Source organism: Ochotona princeps, chromosome 16 (genome assembly GCF_030435755.1).
Source record: "Ochotona princeps isolate mOchPri1 chromosome 16, mOchPri1.hap1, whole genome shotgun sequence".
NCBI classification, from domain to species: Eukaryota; Metazoa; Chordata; class Mammalia; order Lagomorpha; family Ochotonidae; genus Ochotona; species Ochotona princeps.
The window spans coordinates 55763768-55789005 of record NC_080847.1 but is presented as its reverse complement, the minus strand read 5'-3'; the positions used below and the strand labels follow the sequence as shown (position 1 = coordinate 55789005).

At 65.0% G+C, this 25238-nt stretch overlaps 4 protein-coding genes across 5 annotated transcripts; all 4 read left to right on the top strand.

Annotated features, from left to right (window-relative positions):
- Positions 1 to 4220: 4220 nt before the first annotated feature.
- On the top strand, positions 4221 to 5128 carry NKG7 (natural killer cell granule protein 7). Its single transcript, XM_004597134.2, has 4 exons — positions 4221 to 4389; positions 4460 to 4606; positions 4682 to 4816; positions 4946 to 5128. The coding sequence occupies exons 1-4, from the start codon at positions 4233 to 4235 to the stop codon at positions 5002 to 5004; spliced, it is 498 nt and encodes a 165-aa protein (XP_004597191.2). The 5' UTR covers positions 4221 to 4232; the 3' UTR covers positions 5005 to 5128.
- Positions 5129 to 5561: 433 nt separating this feature from the next.
- Positions 5562 to 7190, top strand: CLDND2 (claudin domain containing 2). 2 transcript variants are annotated; one of them, XM_058674515.1, is made up of 5 exons: positions 5562 to 5656; positions 5752 to 5930; positions 6093 to 6233; positions 6617 to 6709; positions 7078 to 7190. In XM_058674515.1, exons 2-5 carry the CDS (start codon positions 5762 to 5764, stop codon positions 7149 to 7151), a joined length of 477 nt encoding a protein of 158 aa, XP_058530498.1. In that variant the 5' UTR covers positions 5562 to 5656; positions 5752 to 5761; the 3' UTR covers positions 7152 to 7190. The 2 variants fall into 2 exon arrangements, with proteins under 2 accessions (XP_058530498.1, XP_004597002.2); XM_004596945.2 differs by having other exon boundaries at positions 6590 to 6709.
- A 253-nt stretch (positions 7191 to 7443) lies between these two features.
- Positions 7444 to 17927, top strand: ETFB (electron transfer flavoprotein subunit beta). The gene is made up of 6 exons (XM_058674148.1): positions 7444 to 7576; positions 13189 to 13347; positions 14636 to 14794; positions 16110 to 16172; positions 16690 to 16848; positions 17715 to 17927. Exons 1-6 carry the CDS (start codon positions 7520 to 7522, stop codon positions 17883 to 17885), a joined length of 768 nt encoding a protein of 255 aa, XP_058530131.1. The 5' UTR covers positions 7444 to 7519; the 3' UTR covers positions 17886 to 17927.
- A 1304-nt stretch (positions 17928 to 19231) lies between these two features.
- On the top strand, positions 19232 to 24849 carry VSIG10L (V-set and immunoglobulin domain containing 10 like). Its single transcript, XM_058673955.1, has 10 exons — positions 19232 to 19271; positions 19375 to 20388; positions 20550 to 20846; positions 20958 to 21242; positions 21753 to 22007; positions 22091 to 22369; positions 23324 to 23620; positions 24073 to 24186; positions 24379 to 24527; positions 24701 to 24849. The coding sequence occupies exons 1-10, from the start codon at positions 19232 to 19234 to the stop codon at positions 24770 to 24772; spliced, it is 2802 nt and encodes a 933-aa protein (XP_058529938.1). The 3' UTR covers positions 24773 to 24849.
- Positions 24850 to 25238: the final 389 nt, after the last annotated feature.

The following is a 25238-nucleotide window of genomic DNA, read 5'->3' as shown; positions in this document are numbered from 1 at the left end:
TAAAACAGGATCCAAGCTGCACCCTTCTCTGCTCCACGCCCTCCAATCCATCCATTCCAAGCCAGAAGCGAAATTCCACCAAGCAAGAATTCCTACTATAGTTTGGATGTTTTTATTTGAAAGGCAAATTTTACATAAAAACGGTTTTCTCTGTGTTGCTTCACTCTCCAAATGGCCTCAACAGCCACAGTTGAGCTGATCCAAAATTGAGAGCCAGTACTTCCTCCAGGCCTTGGGCCGTCCTCGGCTGCCTTCTGAGGCCACAAGCAGGGAGCTGGAAGGGAAGTGGGGCCGCCGGGATACGAACTGGCATCAACCACTCTGGCCCCTATTTGTCTCTACTTCAACTCATATCGAAATCTGATTGCTGGAGTGAGGAGGCCTCCAGGGAGATATGTGGGTCGGGGGGACTGGGTCCTGAGGCACAGGCCAGTGCCTTTTGGGGGAGATGGGTTAGCAACTGGGGGGACTCAGCCTCTTCTTTTCTGCATGAAAGGACACAGCTTGAAAATTAGCAAGTTAGGGGCGGGCACTGTGCGTCACAGGCAGGCTTCGCCTCTGCCTCTGCCGCTGGCATCGTGCACAGGCACCAGCTTAAGCGTCAGCTATTCCACTTCCGATCCAGCTTCCTTCTAGTGCAGACGGTGGCTCAAGTCCCTGGGCCCCTGCCTCCCCGCAAGGGAGACCCAGGAGAAGCTCCAGGCTTCAGCTCGGCTCGGTTCCAGCCATCGTGGCCATCGTGGCCACTTGGGCAGCGAACCAGCAGACAGATCTTTCTCTGTCTCTAACTCTGCTGATCAGATAAGCAAATACATCCTTTAAAAGATCAGCAAACGGCACAAGGGACAGAGTTGGGGTAACCTTGGGGAGCTTCTAGCTGTCCCCTCTCCCTGGAGTGGGGCAGACAGCCACAGTGTAATGGAGTCATCATGTCACTAGAGACGGTCCCCTGGGACTCAGCGTCCAGGGTTTGCATTGTGATTCGTCTCACAGACACGGATCACCTGCTGACCCTGGTCACTCAGACTGCAGCCCCTCCAGCAGTGAGATGGGCAGAGTACAGCCACCCCCCTCCGCCCCTGCATAAATCAGGCTTTTACAAAAACTACCTGGTGTGGTCAGCAGGAAGTTCTTAGCAAGTCAGTCCTTCCAAGGACTTAGAAGTCCCTTGTCCAGGGGCTGAACAACAGCCCGATCCTTCTGGGCTGCATGCTGGTCTTGCTGCAAAGGGTGCTGGGGGTGGAGGGTGGAAGGTGGCAGCAAGGTGGGGGGGCCCTGCGGGGGGCTGGGGCCGGGCGGTGTGTTTTTCGTGTCTGCTTTTGGAAGCCTTTCCCTCTCCAGCTTTCAGTAAGGCAGCGCCAAGGACCTGATGTCCACTCAACAGAGTGTTGGGAGACAATCAGTATTCACGCAGGCTGATTCGTACTGACTGACTGGGTCAACTGTAATGTTAGAGTTTGGGAATCACTATCGTTTTACCATGATGGTAGACCACATTAAACCTCATTATAGAGTGGGGCCCATAAAAGTGATGGTGGTTGCCATAACTGTGTATTTATTTGGAAGGCAGTGTTGTTAGAGGGCGAGAGAGAGATCTCCCATCTGCTGGTTCGCTCCTTGATTGGCTCCAGCCGCTGGGGCTGGGCCAGGCCAAAGCCAGGAACCTGAAACTCCAGCCGGGTCTCCCACGTGGGTCCAGGGGCCAAGCACTCGGGCCATCCCAAGTACATGAGCAGGGAGTTGGGTCAGAAGTGGAGCAGCCGGGCTCAAGCTGGTGTTCTCACGGGATGCCAACCTCACAGCTCATGCTCTGTTTTATTTTGGGGATCCATGTTTTTAACAGAATGTAGGTTCACTGAGACCAACGATCCTACCTGCCATGTGCCATGTGGCCAGAACCCCCAAGCCCTGAGATGCCATTTCTGTCTTAAGATCCCTGAGGTCCAAGGGTATGGGGATGGTGGGAGAAGGGAAAAGGGAATCCAGGAAGCTCTAGGTGCAATGAGCCTGGGGAAGAGTCCCAGACTAGGGGGTGCAGCCCTGGGACAGTGGGCTCTGAAGACAGCATCAGCACCAGTAGAAGAAGGACTCAGTTTTGGGGGTGGTCAGGGTGGGCCCTGGGGTCAGGCAGAGGCTCACAACAGCCCCCCTCCCTGGGTAGTCATGTTGTGGGTGTCCCGTGACACCTAGGGGGCTGCTGGGGACACTTCGGACTTGGGGAGGGTAGAAGAGGCAGCAGAAAGGTGGAGAGGGTTTCAGGCAAGTCCAAAACACCAGCACTGCTGGGGTAAGACTGGCAGAGATGGAGGAGACCAAGGCCTAGGGCAGTGTCGATGCCCCCTGTGGGGGCATACCCCTCAGGCAATGCTCCCCAGAGGAACCGGAGCACACGTCCCAGGGAAGCCGACAGGACACACCAGGCACCTCCAGCTCGCAGGCCCCAGCAGCTCTGCTTGGTGGTCGCAGTCCGCCCCTGCTGTGTGGGGCGTGCAGTCCAGGGGCATCAAGCACCTGGGCCCGTGCTCAGCCATCAGCAGCTCCATGTGCGTGTTCAGGTGCAGGCCCACGTGGGGCCATAGACTGGACAGGAGGGATGAAAGCGGGCCAGCAAGGTAGGAACTAGAGGGTGGAATGAACGAGGCAGTGAGTGTGGTCCTGGAGCTGGAGAAGGGTTGAGAATAGGGATAAGTTTGGGGGTGGAGACTGGGTTTGGCATGGGGTGGCAGCTGGGGTAAAGACGGAGAGGGGTTGGGTTTGGGCATGGTGTTGGATTTGAGGGTAGGCATGGGGATAAACTGGGGTTTGGAGCTGGGGGTAAGGATGGTGTTGGGTTTAGGTGTGAGGCGGTACTGAGCTTGTGGTCGTTACAGCATAGGATTGACTTTGAAATGTGGAGTCACATCTGAGCAGGATGTGGGGTTTGATTGGGGGTGGAGCTAGGGTCGGAGATGGGATTGGCAGCAGCTTCCCTGTCAGAAGAGAGCAGGGTTAAGCGAGGGGTGGAGCAGGCTTGGGGCTGGGGTTAGGCTAGGACTGGCTCGCCATGGGGTCATAGCCAAGACTGGACCCTGCTCACCACTCATCTGGCCAGACATCCCGAGGTCGGGCCAGCTGCTGCTGCTCATGGGGGCCCCTGACCCAGGCTGTTTGTGCTCCCATCTGTGCTGCTGGCATCAGGGACTTCCAACTGGCTCTGTGAACATGTTCCCGGGGGCAATCAGTGTCCTTGCTGGGGGCTGCCACTCGGGGGTCTCCCCTAAGGGAAAGGATGTGGCCTGCGGGGCTGCTTAGGGCTGGCCTGGTGAACGCTCCCATAGGAACCCCTCTCTCTGGAACTCACCTTAGCCTGGCCCTTCCACCTGGGCCGTGGCACACCTTCCCCTTGCACCTGCTCAGAGTTGAGACACCACCCAAGTCCTGGTGCTGGGAGTGCTGAGGGTCCCTTCCTGGCACCCTTGAGACCCTCCTACCCCCGGGCTGCCACTGCCCTGATCCTGGTGGGTGCGGGGAAGCCAGCGCAAGCACAGCTGGTTCCAAACTCACCAAGGATGTGGGGCAAGTGCTTCCTCTCCAGAAACCTTTCAGAAATGTTGGTAGCACTTGTCCATCCTGCACACAAGCTCCAACTGGGAAACCCAGGAATCTTGGCTCCGCACCGGTCCACCCCTTCCTCCCTCAAGACCTGAAGTTGTGACACGTACACCATTCCCCCTTAACCAGCCCCTTCCTTTGGCAGAGACCCCAGAGGTGAAGATGAAAAGCTACAGAACCACAGGAAAGCATGACACATCCCCAACTGTCCCCCTGTGGCCACCTCGCCCCTCCCCGGCCCACTCCTGCCCAGGGCCTGATTGGCCATCGCCACTGGTCTCACCGCTTCCAGGAAGCCCTCTGGGGTGCTGAGGGTTCCACGGGTAGGACTTACAGAACCTGCGACAGAGAGGCAAGCGCTAAACCACACCTAAACCACGGAGGAGCAGACACCCCCGCCTCGGGCCCTCCCTTACCCTGGCTAACGGGGGGATTGGACCGTTGTCTGTGCAACTCAGGAAGGGGGAGTGTGTGTAGAGTTCTCTGCCGGGAACTGTGTGAAACCAAACGTTCCTCCCTGGGTGGGGTGGGGTGCAAGGACTCCCAGCGGGCCCTGCTGCTGCCCACTGGCTGCTCGCGCTGTCTGGGGCTTGGAAGACCCCTGGGTGTGCGTGCACGTACTCCTCCTCTCAGCTGGCTCCATGGAACCCCACCGCTCCCTGGCCCTGCTGGTTGGCTGCCTGGGTTTGCTGTCGACCCTGGTAGCTCTGAGCACCGATTACTGGATCGTGGCCAAGGGGCCGCATTTCTCGACTCACACGGGGCTCTGGCCCCAAGCAGCTGGGGACCCAGTGGCAGGTAGGTGAGGAGGAGTGGGCTGTTCTGGGGAGGGGGAGGCAGAACAGCTCTCAGTCTTGTCTCTTGCCAGGCTACATCCACGCGACACAGACCTTCAGCATCCTGGCTGCCCTGTTTGCCCTGGTAGCTGCGGGGTTCCTGGTGCTGTCTTATTTCGCCTCACTGTCAGCCCCAGGCAACGGTCCCCTGGTGTCCACCATCACATCCTTCGCTGCCGGTGAGGAGCGGGGCTGGGCTGGGCAGCAGGAGGGAGCGAGCTCCAGGGCACCTGCTGAACGTCTCTCGCCCGCAGTCCTGTGTGTGATCGTGGCCATGGCGGTGTACACCAGCGAGCGGTGGGACCAGACCCCGCACCCCCAGGTCCAGACTTTCTTCTCCTGGTCCTTCTACCTGGGTTGGGTCTCGGCCATCCTACTTCTCTGTGCAGGTGACTATCTTATGACTGCATCCCTGGGGAGCTCAGGAGGGTGGGGGGCGTGGGAGGCCATGGGGGGCCAGGATGGGAGGCAAGGATGGGGGTGGGAGCGCCACCCGCTGATGCTCCCTGGCACCCCAGGTGCCCTGAGTCTGACTGCACACTGCAACAGCCGCCGGGCCGGCTATGAAGGACTGTGAAACTGCGGGCGAGTTTGGAGTCTGCTGAGGCCTGGTCTCACCTCCACCCCCACCCCTCCCCAGCCTTTCCCCAGCACCCTTGAATATTCTTTCATTCATTCAACAAAGATTGGTTTGGAATCTGGCTCTTGCATGATCATCGTGACCCCGGGGAGGGACAGCGCCAGCTGTGGGGTGGGCTTAGGAGGGTTGGCCACAGCGGGGAGAGGGAGCCGGCGTGGGCACGAAGAAGCCAGCTGGACTGCATGAGCAGAAGGAATGGGACATACAGGGTTGCAAGGGGTCTGGAGCCTGCGGCCAGATGGGGTGTGGCTGAGTGTCAGGGGCCCGGGACTGCAGGAGGGGTGAGGCGGGCTCCCCTCTGACAGGGTCAGGGTAACAGGCCCAGGAGAGCTCAGGGAAAGAGAAGCGTCTAGAAGGACCAGGTCTAACTGTGGTGGCCTGTGATGTAACATCTGTTAAAGGAGCTGCCGGTGTGTGTGTGTGTGTGTGTGTGTGTGTGTGTGTAAAAGAGAGAGGTGGGGTGTCCCTTTAAGGGGTGCCTGGGGAGGGGGTTCTGGAACCCCGGCTGCCTCACAGAGACCCCAGCCTCCTGCCCCCTCCCCCCGCCGCCTCTCTGGGCTGTCTGCCAAGGCCTGGGAAGCTGGGTGCTGTGAGTGCTTTAGGGGCGGGCCAGGCCTCTGGGCACTCCAGGGGAGGGGGCAGCCGGGAGCAGAGGCCAGTCCTGCCGTGTGGCCCCTGCCGCAGGCTGCGTGGCATGGGCGTGAAACACAGCCTTCAGACGGGCGGCACTTTGCTCAGCTTCTTGGCCAACATCCTCAAGGTGCTGTCCACCAGCAGCAACTACTGGATCCGCTACCATGGTGGCCACAGCGGCCTGTGGCAGGAGTGTAGCCAAGGCACCTGCTCCAACACCCCGTGCCAGAGTGAGCGCCCCCCGGGCCGGACTGCCGCACACTGGCAGCCCCATATGAGCCCACTGGGGCTCAGGCCCTCCAAGCCCGTTCACGCGTGCGGTCCCCTACTGCGGTGGGATGGGGTGGCAGCACCCCTCAAGGGCTGGGGCTGACGCGGCCTGGTCTCCCCAGCCATGCTGTCTATGACTGGGGCATGCATGGTGCTGGCCACCGGCTTCGGAGTGTTGGCCACGGTGATGGGGCTGCGGATTCTGTGCCAGCAGGACGGGTCGCTGCGGGGCCAGCAAGCCTGCGCCTGCCTCTTCCTCGTCGGTGAGAGAGCGCTGGGCTCCCCGGGGGGCCAGGGGAGATGAGGGGATCTGGGGGTCTGGGGAGGAGGGGGACCCCCCAGGGGCGGGGCTGGGGCCGGTTGGGCGTGGCCAATGAGGATGGGCGGGGTCTGATAGCTGGGGAAGGGGGCAGGTGTGGGTGTGGCCGAGTAACTGGGATGAGACTGGGTGGGCGTGGCCCTGGAGGCGGGGCTTGGTGAAGGCGTGGCCTGGGAGGCAAGGCCTGGGGAAGACATGTGGACGGCGTGGCCCGGGAGGCGTGGCCTGTGGAAGGCGTGGCCTGGGCGTGGCCCAGGGAAGGTACCCGCTCACCTGGAGGTGCGGGCCGGCCGGTCCCAGGGCTGCTGTTGCTGACCGCCTTGACAGGATACACAGTGAAGAACGCCTGGAAAAACGACGTCTTCTTCTCCTGGTCCTATTTTTCGGGGTGGCTGGCTTTACCCTTCTCTATTCTGGCGGGTAACCAGGGCAGGGGGAAGAGGGTGGACCCTGTCCAGGGGACGCCCCTGCCCCTAGACCACCTGCAGCCCCCGTCCCTCGCCCACCCACCCCCTCACCCTTCCCCACCAGTAGGCCACTCTCCCTACCCCCAAATCCCAGCACTCCTCTGTCCCTCTCCGACTCCCTGGACCCAGGTCCCAGTCCCCGGGGGGCGCGCCTGGCCGTCCATCACCCACCTCGCTGCACCTGCCCTCCCCCTGCCCCCCAGCACCTGCACTCCTCTGTCCCTCCCCGACTCCTGGACCCAGGTCCCAGTCCCCGGGGCGCGCCCGGCCTCCCTCCCGGCTCCCACCTTGCTCACCCGCCCTCCGTCCCCACCCCGCCAGGCCTCTGCTTCTTGCTGGCAGACATGATCGTGCAAAGCACGGACGCCATCAGCAGCTTCCCGGTGTGCCTGTGAGCGCGGCCTGCCTGGTGCAGAATAAAGACACAGGCTGCAGCCGCGCGGCTCCGCGTGCTTTTCTGGGGGAGCGGGGACACGGGCGTGGAGGAGAAGGGGTCTGCAGGGCGAGAGTTGGGGGGACCCCGTGGCGCTCCCCGCACGACCTTTCCCCTAGTTCCCCGCCACGCCCCCCTGGCGCAACAACTTTTCCGCCCCGCCCACTCAGCTCCATCACTGGTCCGCCTTCGCTGGCCACACCCCGCGCTCGGCCTCGCGGCCTTCTGATTGGCGGAGTGGCAGGCGGCGGGGGCACGCAGGCGCAGGGCGGCGCGGGGGCGGGGCGACGGGCGCTGACTGACGCGGCCGCGGGGCGCTGCTGCGGGAAGATGGCGGAGCTGCGCGCGCTCGTGGCTGTCAAGAGGGTCATCGACTTCGCTGTGAAGGTGACCGGGCCCTCCCCACCACCATGCCCACCTGCGGGGGACCCTGCGGCCGCGAGCTTCCGGGACCCGGAGTGCCACTCCGTGTGTGTGTGTGTGTCGGGGGGGGGAGTCTTCCCGTGACCTCTGACCCCGGCAAAGTCACAGCTGTGAGGTTCTGACGGTCAGAGCCCCCCGGGGTCCCCGACCCTGAGAACGTCATCCCGCACTTCCCAGGCAACTCTCCCCGGCAGCCACGCGGTCACCGGGAAGCAAGGTGAAAGTTCAAGGCGTTCACCTTGAACCTTGACCCTCAGCTAGGTGGGGGGGGCGTCGTCTGGAGGGGGTGTGGCTCAGAGTCACCCCTGCAGGAATGGGGGGCCAGGAATTGGGCAACAGCCGGAGACCCTGGCTTGGAAGCTGGAAGGCAGAGAGAGGGGCCACACACACACACACACACACACAGCAAGCGGATCCGAGCCCCACACTCCGTGTGGGTCCCACCTGCACCCCTCGGCCAGCGGCCGGCAGGTGCCTCCTGCTGCTGTGGCGACTGCCAGACCTCCACTCTCCAGGTCTCCTCTCCTCTCCGACTGTTCCCAGGAGTCAGCCCTCCCACTCCTTCCCCCAACTTGGGAGCCCCTCCAGCCCCTGGACCCCCTCCACCCCTGGGCCTCCCTCCACCCCTGAGGCCTCCTCCGCCCCTGAGGCCTTCTCCACCCCTGCCTGGGGCATCTAGGGTCATTTCCTTGCCCCCTCAGCTTGTTGGACTCTGCCCGGCGCAAAGCCTGGCCCAGCAGAGGACAGAGGGGGAAGGGCAGGCCCGTTCCCCTCGACTCCTGCCCCTGGGACGTCCTGTCTGGACCTGTCCAGGCCCCTTTAGGAACAAATAAGTCATTCAGACCCTGCCAGCTACCTGAACACCAGGCCAACCCGGATGTGCAACTGTGTCTGCCTGCCCTTCCTCACCTCCCGCAGCCCCACCCTTGGCCTGCCTCATCCCTGCTAGGACACCCGCACCGCCACCCTTTGCACCTGCTGGTGGAGCAGGCTGCTTTGCCCCTCCCGCCTCTCTGCTTTCCACCCTCTCTTTGGCCTGCCAAAGCCACCTGTTGTATCAAATCCAATATCACCTCCTCCTGGAAGCTGCCCCTCTGGCCTGGGGTCCTGCCCGCCCAGCTGCCCTGGCACCATACCCCGCTCCCCAGACCCACAGCCCTTGCTGGGAGCCAGGGCTGAGCCACTGGCGTGTGCCTGCAGAGCTCACAACCTCGCCTCTGTAAGGCCTTCCCGACTTAAAGCCGCAGCCCTCGGCGTGTCCCCACAGTCCTCAGGCGTGTTCCCACAGCCCTTGGCGTGTCCGCACAGTCCTCGGAGTTGTCCCCACAGCCCTTGGCGTGTCCCCCAGCCACCCCCTTGTCTTGCGGCTCTATGATCTAGTGTGGGGTTCTTCCTCACTGCTTCCGTATCTCTCCCCTTCTTGGAATTGGCAGGGTTTGTGTGATGCATTCGGGGCCGACTCAGGCAACAGGTGCACTGTGGGACCACTGAGGGCGTGGGCGCCCAGCCCAGCTGCCTGGGTTCACTCCCTGCTGGGGCACCTTTGCATGTCGCTGAGCTGTGCAGTCTTCTCAGCCATGGAGTTGATGCTAGCTTTTTTTTTTTTAATCAGAGATTTTTTTTTTTTTTTTTTTTGGAAAGTCAGATTTACAGGAGAGACAGAGAGCAAGATCTTCCATCCAATGACTCACTCCCCAAGTGACCACAAGGGCCGGAGCTGAGCTGAGCTTAAGCCAGGAACCAGTAGCTTCTTCTGGGTCTCCCACACAGGTGCAGGGTCCCAAGGCTTTGGGCTGTCCTCCACTGCTTTCCAAAGGCCACAAGCTTGGATGGGAAATGGAGCAGCTGGGACACGAATTGGCACCCGTATGGGATTCTGGCACTTGCAGGGAAGCATAAGTCGGTTGAGCCATGGTGCCAGGCTGGCACACACCCTCACTGGGCTGTGTGTGGGAAGCCAGGTGCCCCCCTCTCAGGCCTGTCTCTCCAGCTGCCGGCCCACTGGCTGGCCGTGGCCAGAGCAGCGAAGATTTGCTGGCCACACTGTCTTCTGCCCCCAGCCTGACCTTGGCTGTTGTCATGCTTGCCCTGTGCCCCAGCACGTGGCCAGGGACTCAGGGGACAGAGGACACTGGAGGACAGGCCTGGAGCTTATGGAGCTAGAAGCTGCTTTGTAAAGAGTGTCCTGCATGAGTGGTGGTGCAGGTGTGTGTGAGTGTGTGTGTGTGTGTGATCTCTTCGACCATGGGACCACATGGGGACCTTGAGGGTCTCAGGCTCCCAGGACAGGCTGGGGGACAGAGCGCTGGCTCTGCCATGCCGCTGACCTCGGGCAGGGCGCGGGCCTTGCTGGGCCTCCACTGCAGCAGCTGCTCACGGGCTGTCAGGGTGAGCGAGCCAATGTGGCATGGCCCATGGCCGAGGGGGAAGGGGAAATGTGATTCCAGGGATGCTGCCACACTCCTCCCGGGACGAAGAAGCAGAAGATAAGCTTGCCCGGGCGCGGAAGGCATCGCGTCCTTCTCACGCCACCCGTTCCCATTTGAAGGCCTGGTGTGCTTGGTGGCGAATGGCCTAGTTCAGTGTACAGCCACCACTGCTTTATATTTTTAGATTTATTTATTTTTATTTGAAAGTCAGATACACAAAGAGGAAGAGAGACAGAGAGGAAGATCTTCCGTCCGATGATTCTCTCCCCAGTGACCGCAACGGCTGGAGCTGCGCCAATCCGGAGCTGAAACCAGGAGCCTCCTCTGGGTCTCCCATGTGGGTGCAGGGTCCCAAGCCTCTGGGCCGTCCTCCACTGCCTTCCCAGGCCACGGGCAAGGAGCAGGATGGGAAGCGGAGCAGCTGGGACATGAACTGATGCCCTTGTGGGATCCCAGCACTGCAGGCGGAGCCACATTCCGGCTCCACCACCACGGCTTTTGAGGAAAAAAGCAAACCTTGCCCATAAGACAAACAAATCCCCCTCCGCACCCGTGCTATCCCTGACCTTCACGCCCAACTCCTTCCTGCCTTATGTAGGTTAACAGTGCTCTTCCAGCTTGGAGCCAACTCAGGCTTGAGAGGTCATCCACGCGCAGAGGAGCTGGTGCGACTTCTGCATGGCAGGAAGTTCTACCCTTTGTCCCTCGAGCCAGAGGCTTGCGCCCTCCCCAGTCTCAGCCCCGACGAGAAACCTGTTGTATTTTATTATTTAGTTATTAAGTCAGAGTTACACAGAGAAAAGAAGAGAAAGAAAGATCTTCCATCCACTGGCTCACTCCTCCAAATGGCCACAATGGCCAGAGCTGAGCCAATCCAAAGCCAGGAGCCTCTGGGTCTTCAACACGGGTGCAGGGTCCCAAGGCTTTGGGCCATGCTCTACTGCTTTCCCAGGCCACAAGCAGGGAGCTGGATGGGAACTGGAGCAGCTGGGACTTGAACCGGTGCTCATATGGGATGCTGGCACTTGCAGGTGGAGAATCGGCATACCACATCACCACACCAGGCCAGGTTTGCATGCTGGCGAGTCAGTGGCCGTGCCGGAGCAGGTTCTGACAAGGAACCCATGGCGAGCAAATTGTCTGTCATGCCTTTCCCCACCTGCCGTGCAGCGGCCAGGGCCGGGCAGAAGCCATGAGAGTCCCTGTCCTGTGGGGTGGGCATTCTGGGGCAGGAGACAGACAGGTGGCAGGGCAGGGGTGAGAGCGGGACGTGGGCTGGGCAGAGGGCGCAGTCCGCATTGTTGTGGGCAGAGTTTTATGGCAAGGGAGGCTGGGAGGGCTGGGAAGGAGGAAGGATGGCTCCGGCGGCAGCAGCTGTGCCTTGCCCGACAGAGGCCGCCTCCTGCGCCCCATGAGCCGGGGCCAGGCGGAGACACTTGGCACGTACCTGTCTTGCCCCTTGCGTTTCTTCCAGGTGTTTGCTCCTTTCTGGCTCCCAGCCTTAGTTTTAGTGTTAAACAGCTTTTCATAGAATAGTAGGGGCCCAGTGCGATCGCTCAGTTGGCTAATTCTCCCCTTGAAAGTGCCAGAATTCCATATGGGCACCGGCTCAAGTCCTGGCTGTTCCACTTCCCATCCAGCTCCCTGCCTGTGACCTGGGAAAGCAGTCAAGGACGGCCCAAAGCCTTGGGACCCTGCACCCTCGTGGGAGACTTGTAAGAAGCGCCTGCCTTTGGATTGGCTCAGCTCTGGCCATTGTAGCCACTTGGGGAGTGAACCAGTGAATGGAAGATCTTTCTGTCTCTCTTTTCTGTAAAATCTGCCTTTCCAATAAAAATAAATACATCTTAAAGAAAAAGTGAGCTAGCAGCCACAGGAAGTGACTACTGGTGCCCTAGACGTGTCTTCCTCCTCCGCTCCAGCTCTGATTTGTATCCTGTCTGAGGGGGAGACAGGGACAGCCCTCCCCGCTCAGCCCTCGACGGGGGAGTCCCAGCATGCCCTAGGGACGCAGGCTGCCTGCAGCATCTCTCTGGCCACATCCTTCCTCGGGGGCGGCCACGGGAAGAGTGGGCAGGGTCACGAGGCTCCCCTGGGCCTCCTCGGGGTGCTGCTCAGCACCACATGCCCCAGCCCCCTGTGGCCGGCGTCACCTTGAGCCCGCCCCTTTGACCTTCAGGCCGCCAGGCCAAGAGCTGTCCTTGGCTGCCTGGTCTCCCGCCGCCCCACAGCCTGCCAGGTGCAGCCTGAAGGCCCCTGGCGTCACGCCCTTCTGCGTGTCCTGTCACGGCTGCCTGAGCCCTCACCACCTAGCTCTCTGCCCTTCCCCCCCTGGCTGGCTCCTAATAGTTTCCACCAACAACCCAGAATGATCTGGAAACACAGTGGGTCCATTGCCACACTCCCCGCCCTCTTGCTCTGGGGGTCACGGCCCAGCAGTACCTGTGGCCCAGGTGGGCTGGCTTGGAACCCCAAATCCTCCCCACTTAAGTGAACCTCAGGACGGGATGTGACTGACCTTGGGCACACCATGTCTCCTGGCCTTGCCCAGCTGGCAGAGGCCAACTGCCATTGTCTGGCACACGCTCCACTTTCCCCAGATCTGCAAAGCCCCCACGTGAGCTCTCCCCGACTCAGACCAGAACTCCCTCACCTCCCTCAGTCACCCACAAGTCCCCCATAATTGGTCACCTCACCCAGAGCACATTCGTCCCAAAGCCACTTGTATCAGGTGGGATGCCCTGAATCAGGGTGGGGATCTGTACAGGGGCCCTGCCATGCCTGTCTCAGCAGCCTAGCCTTGGAGTGAGGGCACGAGGGCCGCCTTCGACTCTGCAAACCCCAGGGCCTTGGCATGCGCTCTCGTGGGCTCAGCCAGCCACCTGCTGGACAGAGAGGCTGCAGAAGCCGTGAGGGCTGGTGGGAGGGCTGCAGCCCACGGGACGTGATGTGTGCTGTGAGTTTAGGGGTCGCTTGGGGACACCAGGGGACACGGCGACGATGCGATAGGACAGCTGTGACCCTGCAGAGGCCCCGCCTCCGGAGTCCCGTGCCGCTCTGTCCCTGCGGGACCCGGGGCGAGGCCTGCCCCCTCCCCACACCGGGCAGCTGTCCAGCCTGACGCGCCCCCTCCCTGTGGCCGCACAGATCCGGGTGAAGCCGGACAGGACGGGCGTGGTGACGGATGGCGTGAAGCACTCCATGAACCCCTTCTGCGAGATCGCCGTGGAGGAGGCTGTGCGGCTCAAGGAGAAGAAGCTGCTGAAGGAGATCATCGCCGTGAGCTGCGGGCCCACGCAGTGCCAGGTGCGCTGGACAGGCCGGGCTGGCCCCGGTGTGAGGGAGGAGGGCTGGACCCCTGGTGTGAGGGAGGAGGGCTGGCCCCGGTGTGAGGGAGGAGGGCTGGACCCCCGGTGTGAGGGAGGAGGGGCTGGACCCCTGGTGTGAGGGAGGAGGGCTGGACCCCCGGTGTGAGGGAGGAGGGCTGGCCCCGGTGTGAGGGAGGAGGGCTGGACCCCCGGTGTGAGGGAGGAGGGGCTGGACCCCTGGTGTGAGGGAGGAGGGCTGGACCCCCGGTGTGAGGGAGGAGGGCTGGCCCCGGTGTGAGGGAGGAGGGCTGGACCCCCGGTGTGAGGGAGGAGGGCTGGACCCCTGGTGTGAGGGAGGAGGGCTGGCCCTGGTGTGAGGGAGGAGGGCTGGCCCTGGTGTGAGGGAGGAGGGCTGGCCCCGGTGTGAGGGAGGAGGGCTGGCCCCGGTGTGAGGGAGGAGGGCTGGCCCCGGTGTGAGGGAGGAGGGCTGGACCCCCGGTGTGAGGGAGGAGGGCTGGACCCCTGGGTGTGAGGGAGGAGGGTCTGGGCTGGACCCCTGGTGTGAGGGAGGAGGGCTGGACCCCTGGTGTGAGGGAGGAGGGCTGGCCCCGGTGTGAGGGAGGAGGGCTGGACCCCTGGTGTGAGGGAGGAGGGCTGGACCCCTGGTGTGAGGGAGGAGGGCTGGCCCTGGTGTGAGGGAGGAGGGCTGGCCCCGGTGTGAGGGAGGAGGGCTGGCCCCGGTGTGAGGGAGGAGGGCTGGACCCCCGGTGTGAGGGAGGAGGGCTGGACCCCTGGGTGTGAGGGAGGAGGGTCTGGGCTGGACCCCTGGTGTGAGGGAGGAGGGCTGGACCCCTGGTGTGAGGGAGGAGGGCTGGCCCCGGTGTGAGGGAGGAGGGCTGGACCCCTGGTGTGAGGGAGGAGGGCTGGACCCCTGGTGTGAGGGAGGAGGGCTGGCCCCGGTGTGAGGGAGGAGGGCTGGCCCCGGTGTGAGGGAGGAGGGCTGGCCCCGGTGTGAGGGAGGAGGGCTGGCCCCGGTGTGAGGGAGGAGGGCTGGACCCCTGGTGTGAGGGAGGAGGGCTGGACCCCTGGTGTGAGGGAGGAGGGCTGGACCCCTGGTGTGAGGGAGGAGGGCTGGACCCCTGGGTGTGAGGGAGGAGGGTCTGGGCTGGACCCCTGGGTGTGAGGGAGGAGGGCTGGACCCCTGGTGTGAGGGAGGAGGGGCTGGAGGCCTGCCCTCTGGATCCTCCCCGGACTAGAAGCCCGATGAAGCCATCTCTCCTTGGCAGGAGACCATCCGCACAGCTCTGGCCATGGGCGCCGACCGTGGCATCCATGTGGAGGTGTCCCCCGCCGAGGCAGATCGCCTGGGTCCCCTGCAGGTGGCCCGAGTCCTGGCCAAGCTGGCCGAGAAGGAGAAGGTGGACTTGGTGCTGCTGGGCAAGCAGGTGGGTGTGGCAGGCCCTCTCTGGGGACGGGATGTGTGGTGACAAGCATGGGTGGCCCTGCCCCCGTCCCCGGGGTGAATAGCTGTCACCCTGCCATGACCCATGACTGCCGTCTGAGCCAGGAGGGCAGGTCACGCTGGGGTCAGAAAAGTCCCTTGTTCTTGGAAGCCGTGGCCTGATGCACACGGCGCATGGTCGGGGAAGGCCGGGGCCTGGAGGAGGTGGCAGAGCAGAGGTGGGCGGGAGCCATGCGGAGGGCTGGACCTGGCCTGGGAGCATGTGTGGGGAGCATCGGGGGGGGGGGGACTGCCGAGGGCCAAGACGGTGGGCCCCGGGCAAGTGCCATGTGGAGCTCCCTGGCCGCTCTGGAGAGCAGGCAGTGCCCTTGTCCCCACTGGTGCTCAGCCCACCAGAAAGCCAGAGGCCGATAGGGTGACAGGAATCAGGTAGTTGGGTCTGGAGGCTGGGCTAGAAGGGTGGGGTGCAGGGTAGAGTGGGCAGAGGTAGCCAGGACCCAAAGGAGAGGGCTGGGGAGCGGGCTGGGGGGCCTGAGCAGCTGGCTCAGCCAGAAACGAGAGGACGCACAGGGGCTGGGGGCTGGGGCCACTTCCCTGGAAGCCTGGGCTCAGGGCAGGGCTCACTGATGTGCTGCTTGTCCCACTGTCAGGGCTGCCCCCCGAGAGAGAGAGGCCGCATGAGCTGGTCAGATGCAGCTCAGACTGGCTTCACCCAGAAAGCTCCTTCTCGCTCCCACGTAAACAGCTTCAGGCATGGCTTGGCCCACGGTCACCCGTGTGCGACACGAGGCCCTGCCCCCTGGCTTGTTTTGGTGTCCCACATCTCCAAGCTAATGATACCAGTAGCCAGAACGGCCTCGTCCCCTCCTTGGGTCCAGCCCCCATCACAGGGGTGCAGGCTGGGAAGTTCCCACTGGCCCAAAGCCTGCCCATCCAACCCCCCAGGGAGATCCTGGCTCCCTTCTGTTGATCACAGCAGCAGGGATGCCAGGAGGCCCCGTGTGGCGCTGGATGAGCAGTCGCTTAACCTGGCCTGGGTGAAGAGTCCCTCTGGGCGAGCAGCCCTCGGCCGTTGCCCTGTAAGGCAGCCTCACGCACACTCCACCCCGCTCCCCATGGCTGCTGCTGCCCCCACTGAGGCAGGGCTGAGCGCTCGTGAGCCGCGTGGCTCCCAGAGCCTGGACCGGCCACCCTGATCCGGAGAGAACATGCGCTGACCCCTCCCAGGTCTAGCCCGAGGCCGGGGTGCTGCACCGGCCCCCGTGTGGGTGCTGACGGCTCACTCGCTCCCCTCCCAGGCCATCGATGACGACTGTAACCAGACGGGGCAGATGACGGCTGGGCTTCTGGACTGGCCGCAGGTGAGGCTGGAGCAGGGAGCACCTGCCAGGGTCCGGGGCCTTGTCCCTGCAGCCTGGCTTTACCCAGGGCTGCTGCACATGCTGCTCTCAGCTCCTGGAGCAAGGTTCCCTCCAAGGCCTCCTGGGCCCCTCACTCACCTTCTGGGCCCTGCTCAGACACCACTCACCCGTTCAGAGGGGCCTTCTCGTCCCCCTGCCCCTCGTGCCCCTGCCCCTCGTCCCTCTGCTCCTCCTCTCCCCCCTCCTCTTCCTTCTGCCACTGCTTTAGCAGGCGCAATGGCAGGGAGCTGGATGGGAAATGGAGCAGCCGGGACTTGAACCCTTACTGGATGCCCACATCGCCAGCAGCAGCCTAACGCGCTGTGCCCCAACGCCGGTGCCCAGGGGTGTCTGTTTGCATGCTCCCACCCAGGGTTGAATCTCCTGTCCTCGGGCCTCCAGGTGGGCGCTCAGCAGCGGCCCCCCACCCGGGGCTGCCCTGGCCTGACCTGGGTCCACCGGGCCCCTTCCCCTCCAGGGCACATTCGCCTCCCAAGTGACGCTGGAGGGGGACAAGCTGAAGGTGGAGCGGGAGGTGGACGGGGGCCTGGAGACCCTGCGCCTGAAGCTGCCAGCCGTGGTGACCGCCGACCTGAGGCTCAACGAGCCGCGCTACGCCACGCTGCCCAACATCATGGTGAGCGTGGAGAGGAGTGGGGGGAGGCGAGCCTGGGGGTGCCAGTGGGACTCCCGCCTGGCTGACAGGGAGGCTCAAGTCGCCGCAGCCAATGGAAAGCTTCGCTGGGTGCCCTGCAGCCAATGGGAAGAGTCCATGGGGAATCTTGCCCAAATGAAGAGGATTGATTCGATCAAGAGGCTCATTAAGGAGGGTTTAGGAAGCCTCTTGACTGACAGCTCCCCATCACGGTCAGGAGGATGGTCAGTGGGTCATTCCCGCCAATGGGGAAGGTTCCGTGGGTCATTCCAGCCAATGGGGAAGGTTCCGTGGGTCATTCCAGCCAATGGGGAAGGTTCCATGGGTCATCCACCAACTGGTTCCCACCAGGATGGGTTTACCGCATGCCCTGCCGCACCTGGCACCCCAGGAGGGCAGCCAGGAGGAACCATGCCCCCCCAGAGCCTGTGGGTCCTAGTGGTGTTGAGGCTGCAAGGGGCGGTCCAGGAGGGGTCCAGGAGGCCGCAGGAGGGCAGGCGGGGCCCAGGCCACCCCGCAGGAGCGGTCCAGGAGGCCGCAGGAGGGCAGGCGGGGCCCAGGCCACCCCGCAGGAGCGGTCCAGGAGGCCGCAGGAGGGCAGGCGGGGCCCAGGCCACCCCGCAGGAGCGGTCCAGGAGGCCGCAGGAGGGCAGGCGGGGCCCAGGCCACCCCGCAGGAGCGGTCCAGGCCGCAGGAGGGCAGGCGGGGCCCAGGCCACCCCGCAGGAGTGGTCCAGGAGGCCGCAGGAGGGCAGGCGGGGCCCAGGCCACCCCGCAGGAGCGGTCCAGGAGGCCGCAGGAGGGCAGGCGGGGCCCAGGCCGCCCTGAGATTCCTGACTTCCCCTGCAGAAAGCCAAGAAGAAGAAGATCGAGGTGCTGAAGGCAGGGGAGCTGGGCGTGGACCTGACCTCAAGGCTGTCGGTGCTGGGCGTGGAGGACCCGCCGCAGCGCACGGCCGGCGTCAAGGTGGAGACCACCGAGGACCTGGTGGCCAAGCTGCGGGAGATCGGGCGGATCTAAGCTGCTCCCCGAAACTTGCCAATAAAACTGTGATGCTCTCAACGTGCGTGTCTGTTAACCTTCCTCCCGCGAGGCCCAGTGTTTGATTCACTCAACAGCTATTTAATCTCCCCTGCGCGCCAGGCCTGTACAGGCCCTGCCAGGGAGCCGTGAGTCAGGTTCAGGCCCCGGACCTTGAGACGCCTCTGTGTGGAAGTGGGTGCCTGGGACGCAGGGGACTGGGGTTGGGGGGACAGGCGCTGCACAGATGGGGGACCTGGGGAACGTGGAGGGGTGCGTGTGGCCTGGCCTCTGGGGTCACAGAGCCTCAGCCGTGGAAACATCCAAGTTGAGTGTTGAAATAAGTCATGGGGCCAGTGTGTGGTGCAGTGGGTCAAGCCTCCATCTACAGTGGCGCTGTGGTTTGAGTCCCAGCTGCTCCACTTCCAATCCAGCTCCCTGCTAACCTGGGAAGGCAGCGAAGGTCTCCCACGCAGGTGCAGGGTCCCAAGGTTTTGGGCCATCCCAGGCCACCAGCAGGGAGCTGGGTGGGATGTGGGACTGCCGGGATTAGAACCAGCGTGCATATGGGATCCCAGTGCTTGCAAGGCTAGGACTTTAGCTGCTAGGCTACTGCCCCGGACCCACAGATCTGATTTCAGTGTCAGCTCCTGTGATCTCTTGGAGCCCATCCCCTGGTCTGCAAAGCCAGGGCGACCAAGCCCAGCTCACAGGGAATTTGGGAGGGCCCAGCCCACTCAAGCACAGGAAGTGGTGAGTGTGGTGAGCAGAGCCCAAGTGGTAATTATTATTTTTCTTCTTGATAAGGCAGGACCTGCAGGACAAGGTGTGGTGGCTGAGCCAGGGTGGAGGTGGCCAGGGCGCCCACAGGAGCACCCCAGGGAGGGAGGGCAGCCGGGCCACCGGCTGGCAGGTGGGAGATGGCCCACGGAGGGCAGGAGGGTGGAAGTGTCAGCCCTGGAGAGGGTGGGTTGTGGAATCTGCAGAGGGCGCTGGCGAGCCAGTGGTGGGCAGGGAGCAGACGGGGTGGGGGGGAGATCCAGAGATGGACAGTGGGGAGGGGGCCATGCTCCCACCTGCTGCACAGCAGGGGTCGGGCAGAGAGAAGAGGGCAATTTAGGGAGACACAGATGGTGTGTAGAGAGGACTGGGTGGGGAGACTTGGCTCTGGGAGCAACAAGGAACCTCGGGAGGTGTGGATACCCGGTGGCCAGGAGGGAAGGCATCAGAGGTGGGGCTCTCGGGAAGGTCACCTCACCCTCCTCCTCCAGGAAGTCTTCCTGGCTTTGCCTGCCCCTCCCCCTGGTCTGCTGGGGGTAAAGGCTCTCCCCATCTTTCCCCTAGGCATGGCGAGCGTGCATGGAGACTGTCATGAAGATAAATGGGGTGGGGTGGGCGGCTCAGCCAGCAGACAGCCGGGGTGGGGGATGCCAGCGCCACCCGCCGCTGCCCGCCGGGCCTGGCTCCCTTCCCCGCCCAGGAAGCTAAGCCACCAGGCCTGTTGGACTCGTCCGGCCCGGGAGCGACCACACAAACCCCGGGTCTCACTCCAGAGTCCTCTTGGAGGTGCGGCCAGCACCATGGACACAGCGCCGGCTCTACGGGTCCTCCTGCTGCTGGGTAAGCCCCCTTGCCTGGCCTCCTCTGCCCTGGCCCCCTGCCCACCTCCCCAGCAGCCTCCCCCAACGCGGCTGTCTGCTCTTCTCCACAGCCTCTGGAGGAGGGGTCCTCCCCCTCAGAGCCACTCCAGGACCCCCACAAACCAACTTCTCCTCCCAGGGGCTGGAATCCACCAAAGCCCCCAGCTGGAAACCGCCCACGGAGCCCCCAAATCCAAAAATACCGTCCCCTGGAACTGCCAAGCCTGGGGATTCCGACTGGCTCGCTGGGGCCCTGAACTCAAGCCAGGTGGCAGGCTCCGTGTGGTCCGACGTGGGCACCGAGGGCCGAGATGCCGTCTGGTCTGACATCCCTGGGTCCCAGACGGTTGCTGACCACCCCGGGGGGGCTCCTTTCTCCACGACCACCAGGGCTCCCAGACCCTTTGCTCCCGTATCTCACACCACAGGAGCTGTCCGGCACCCCGGTTCCAAGTCCCCCCCTGGGCAGCTGGACCTTGATTCCGCTGTCCTGAACCCCCAGTCCAAGGTATCTTTGGGGGACCCCCAGGTCGCTAGCTTCCCACAACAGGCCCAGGGGCCTCTGGCGGTGCTGGTGGGGTCCACCATCCGGTTCCCTCTGGACCCAGTCCCCAGCCCCGGGCCCCCCATCCCTCTGGTGGTCTGGCGCCGGGGCTCCAAGACCCTGGCAGCGGGGGCCCTGGGGCCGGAGGCCCCTCCCAGCAGTCTGGACCCTGCCCACCGTGCCCGGCTGCGATTTGACCGGATCTCGGGCGGGCTGGAGCTTGCTTCTGCCCGGCTGGAAGACGCGGGGGTCTACACAGTCGAGGTCATCCGGGCTGGGGTCCCGGTGCAGATCCGAGAGTTCACGGTGAGCGTGTACGGTAAGCGGCCCTCTGCGAGATGAGAAGGGGTGGTCCCTGCCTAGGGCGAGGGAGTGACCAAGGCAGGTGCACCTGGGCGCCAGACTGAGGAAGGGGCTGGGGACCCGGCTCCCTCCGAGCGGAGCCTGAGTCGGACGCCACCGTCCCACCTCCGCTTCCAGAACCCGTGCCCCAGCTGTCCGTGCAGCCCCCGGCCCCGGAGACGGAGGAGGGGGCGGCCGAACTCCGGCTGCGCTGCGTGGGGTGGCAGCCGGGGCGCGGGGAGCTGAGCTGGAGCCGGGACGGACGCGCCCTGGAGGCGGCGGTGGACCCGGAGGGAGCCGAGCCGGCCCGCGTGCGCGCGCTGGGCGACCAGCTGGTCATCCTGCGCCCGGTGCGCGGAGACCAGGCCCGCTACACCTGCAGCGTCCGCAGCCCCTTCGGCCGGGCGCAGGCGGCGGCCGACGTCAGCGTGTGCTGTGAGTCGGGGGGCGAGGGGCGAGGGGCGGGCCGGGGGCGCTTAGGGCCGCGGCCGAGCGGCGAGGGGCGAGGGGCGGCCCCCGCCGGGTCCCGACCGCCTCCTCCCGCAGACGGCCCGGACGCCCCGGTCATCAGCATCTCCTCGGACCGCGACCCGGCGCCCGCGCGCTTCGTCAGGGCCGGCAGCACCGTGACCCTGCGCTGCAGCGCCCCCTCGCGCCCGCCCGCCGACATCGCCTGGAGCCTGGCCGACCCCGCCGAGGCCGCCGTGCCCGCCGGGCCGCGCCTGCTGCTGCCCGACGTCCGCCCCGGACACGCCGGCGCCTACGCCTGCCTGGCCGCCAACCCGCGCACCGGTCGCCGCCGCCGCTCGCTGCTCAACCTCACGGTGGCCGGTGAGGGGGCGGGGCGGGGTCGCGGGTGGGCGGGATCAACGGGGCTGTGGGCGGGGTCAGCCTGCGGGGTGGGCGTGGCGTTGACGGGGCGGGGCTGGGGCGGGGTCAGCACGCGGGGTGGGCGTGGCGTGGCAGGAACAGGGTGTGGAGTGCGGGTGGGCGGGGCGGGGGCGGGGTCAACGGGGCGGGGGCGGGCCAGCGCTCTGTGTGGGCGTGGCGTGGACGGGGAGGGGACGGAGGGCGGGGTCAGTGCTCTGTGTGAGCCTGGCGTGGCGTGGACGGGGAGGGGGCTGAGGACGGGGCCCACGCGGGTGGGCGTGGTGTACCGGGGACAGGGCGGGGCTGAGGGCGGGGTCAGCACGCGGGGTGGGCGGGGTTTGGCGAGGATGGGGCGGAGCCACGCTCAGTAGTGGGCACACCTTGAGGCCTGGGTCCAGGGCGGCCAGGCCGGAGGAGGAGCAGGTGCGGCGGGGCCACCCCCCACCCCACGGCTCTCCCTTCACCCCGCAGATCTGCCCCCCGGGTCCCCGCAGTGCTCGGTGGAAGGCGGCCCCGGGGACCGCAGCCTCCGCTTCCGCTGCTCGTGGCCCGGCGGGGTCCCTGCCGCCTCCCTGCGGTTCCAGGGCCTCCCCGAGGGCGTGTCCGCGGGGCCGGCGCCCTCTGCGCTCCAGGTGGCCGTGCCCGCCGACCCCCGGCTCAGCGGCATCCGCGTCACCTGCCTGGCCCAGCACCTGGTGGCCACGCGCACCTGCACGGTCACCCCGGGTGAGCAAGGGGCGGGTCTGGCCTGGCCGAGGGAGCGGGTGAGGGGCCCGGGATGGCCTCCAGGACGCTCCTCCGCCCCGCAGAGGCCCCGCGCGAGGTGCTGCTGCACGCCGTGGTGGAGAAGTCGCCGTCCGGGGAGGCAGAGGTGGCGCTGGAGGCTTCCGGCTGCCCCCCACCCTCACGGCCGTCCTGGGCCCGCGAAGGCCGTCCTCTGGCTCCGGGAGGCGGGGGGCGCCTGCGGCTCAGCCCGGACGCCCGCAAACTCCTCATCGGCAACTTCAGCCTGGACTGGGACCTGGGGAATTACTCGGTGCTGTGCAGCGGGGCGCTGGGCGCAGGGGGCGACCAGATTACACTCACAGGTGAGCCCCCACCTTTCCAGGGGCAGGTCAAAGGTCCCAGCCCCTCCTCCCTCACTCCCAGGGGTCCAGCCCCTCCTCCCTCACACCCAGGGGTCCAGCCCCTTCTCCCTCACACCCAGGGGTCCAGCCCAGCCCCTCCTCCCTCACACTCAGGGGTCCAGCCCAGCCCCTCCCCCCTCACACCCAGGGGTCCAGCCCAGCCCCTCCTCCCTCACACCCAGGGGTCCAGCCCAGCCCCTCCTCCCTCACACCCAGGGGTCCAGTCCAGCCCCTCCTCTCTCACACTCAGGGGTCCAGCCCAGCCCCTCCTCCCTCACACCCAGGGGTCCAGCTCCTCCTCCCTCACACCCAGGGCTCCAGCCCAGCCCCTCCTCCCTCACACCCAGGGGTCCAGACCCTCCTCCCTCACACCCAGGGGTCCAGCCCAGCCCCTCCTCCCTCACACCCAGGGGTCCAGCCACTCCTCCCTCACACCCAGGGGTCCAGCCCAGCCCCTCCTCCCTCACACCCAGGGGTCCAGCCCAGCCACTCCTCCCTCACACCCAGGGGTCCAGCCCAGACCCTCCTCCCTCACACCCAGGGGTCCAGCCCAGACCCTCCTCCCTCACACCCAGGGGTCCAGCCACTCCTCCCTCACACCCAGGGGTCCAGCCCAGCCCCTCCTCCCTCACACCCAGGGGTCCAGCCCAGACCCTCCTTCCTCACATCCAGGGGTCCAGCCCAGCCCCTCCTCCCTCACACCCAGGGGTCCAGCCCAGCCCCTCCTCCCTCACTCCCAGGGGTCCAGCCCAGACCCTCCTCCCTCACACCCAGGGGTCCAGCCCAGCCCCTCCTCCCTCACACCCAGGGGTCCAGCCCAGCCCCTCCTCCCTCACACCAGGGGTCCGGGCTCTGGTTCTCCCCCTTACACACTCCCAGGACCCAGGGATGCACCTGCTCTCCCTTCATGTCCAGGACCGTCCATCTCTTCCTGGACGCTGCAGCAAGCCCAGGGAGCAGCCGTGCTGACGTGGGATGTGGAGCGTGGGGCTGTGATCAGCGGCTTTGAGATCCAGGCGCGGGCAGAGGGACCCGAGCTGGGCAGAGCCGCGGCCTCCAGGGACTGGATCTCACTGCTCCTCCTCGGGCCCCGGGAGCGCTCGGCCGTGCTGCCCCTCCCTCCTCGGAGCCCTGGCACCTGGGCCTTGCGGGTGCTGCCCACCCTGGGGACCCAGCCAGGAACTCCATCCCAGAGCCGGATGTACCAGGCCAGTAAGTTGGGGCTGTTGGCACCTCCGCCAGGATTCCCTCCTGGTACTCAGAGCAGCTGTTCAGTCTTTTCCCTGCCCCAGGACGCTCTTCCCACAGGCCTCTGTCTAGTCCAGTGCTGTTTCCTTGGGCTTTTTAACCACCACGTTGGCGTGATAGCATGCTCCCGTCCCAGCATTTCTTGGCACTACATTCATTTCCGAGTGATGCTTGGACCACAGGGGGCACCTGTCCCACCTGTTCCCCCACCACCCGGCCCCGTATCAGGCAGGCACACCATGGCCCTCACTGCACCTTAAAGGGCCTGGGGAGAGCTGTGCAGAGAACAGAGAGGGGCAGGAGGTGGCTGGGGTCCGGGGTCTGCCCCCAGCAGAGGCTGAGCCGGAGGCTTAGGAAACCTGGCCCCTGCCTGCCCACCCCACACCCCTCCTCTCCCTTCCCTGTGTTCCCTGCAGGTCCGGCCCTGGGCCCCGGGGCCATCGCTGGCATCGTGCTGGGCTCCCTGCTGGGCCTGGCCCTGCTGGTGGCTCTTCTCATCTTGTGTACCTGCTGCCTGTGTCGCTTCCGGGGTGAGTGAGGCCCACAGGGAGGGCTCAGGGAGAGAGGCTTGTGGCTGAACCAGTCAGCACAGCCATGGATCATCTGTCCCAACTTCCTACCCTGCTTAGCAACCAATCAAAGTGATGCTCCGCTCCGTGGCTGGGTGGGTGCGTGGGAGCCGCCAGCCACAACCTTGTGTCTCCCTTCTTCCCGGTTCTCAGACAAGACTCTGAAGAAGCATCCGCCTACCTTGGCACCTGTGGTCTCCCCGCCGCGGAAGCAGCAGCCGAGTGTGACCCCAGTGCAGACCCCCTGGGCCCTGCCCTCCAAAGCCCCGTCCACGGACCCTTTCCCAGCCAAGACCCACCAGGTGGGTGCGGGTGAAAGTCGAGTTGTCATGTGGTTTAGCTCCCCCCTTCCCCACCTCCCCTGAGGGAGCCCAGCTAGCTTCTGGAAGTCTGTGGCTAGAGCTGAAACGTGGTTAGTCTGGGTGAGCCTGGTGTCATGCACCCCCTCTCTAAGGGAGCTCTGTCTCTCTCCTAGGCCACGGACCCCAGGCCAGCCACCTCCCCAGGCAGGGGCCCCAAGGCTGTGCGGATAGCCACGCAGGTGTGAGCGAGCCTCGCCGGTACAGGAAGCTGTCGGGTGACACTTGTACGATGGAAGGTTGAACCCCCCAAAGTGGGGCTTCCGTTCCCTGCCTCTTGAGTTTGTGCAGCCCAGCAGGCGTGGCTCCTGTGTCCCACAGTGTGCTCCCAGCGACACCCCGGGACTCTGAGACAGGCAGGACCCACGTCGTCACCCCTAGTCCTGCCACACCGCTGCCCTGACCATGGCCCAGCCCCAGCCCTGACCATGGCCACGCCCCTGCCCTGACTCCTCCCACCCTGGCCCTGCCCTGATCATGGCCACGCCCCTGCCCTGACTCCTCCCACCCGGGCCCTGCCCTGACCATGGCCACGCCCCTGCCCTGACTCCTCCCACCCTGGCCCTGTCCTGACCATGGCCACACCCCTGCCCTGGCTCCGCCCACCCTGACTCTGCCCTGACCGTGGCCACGCCCCTGCCCTGACTCCTCCCA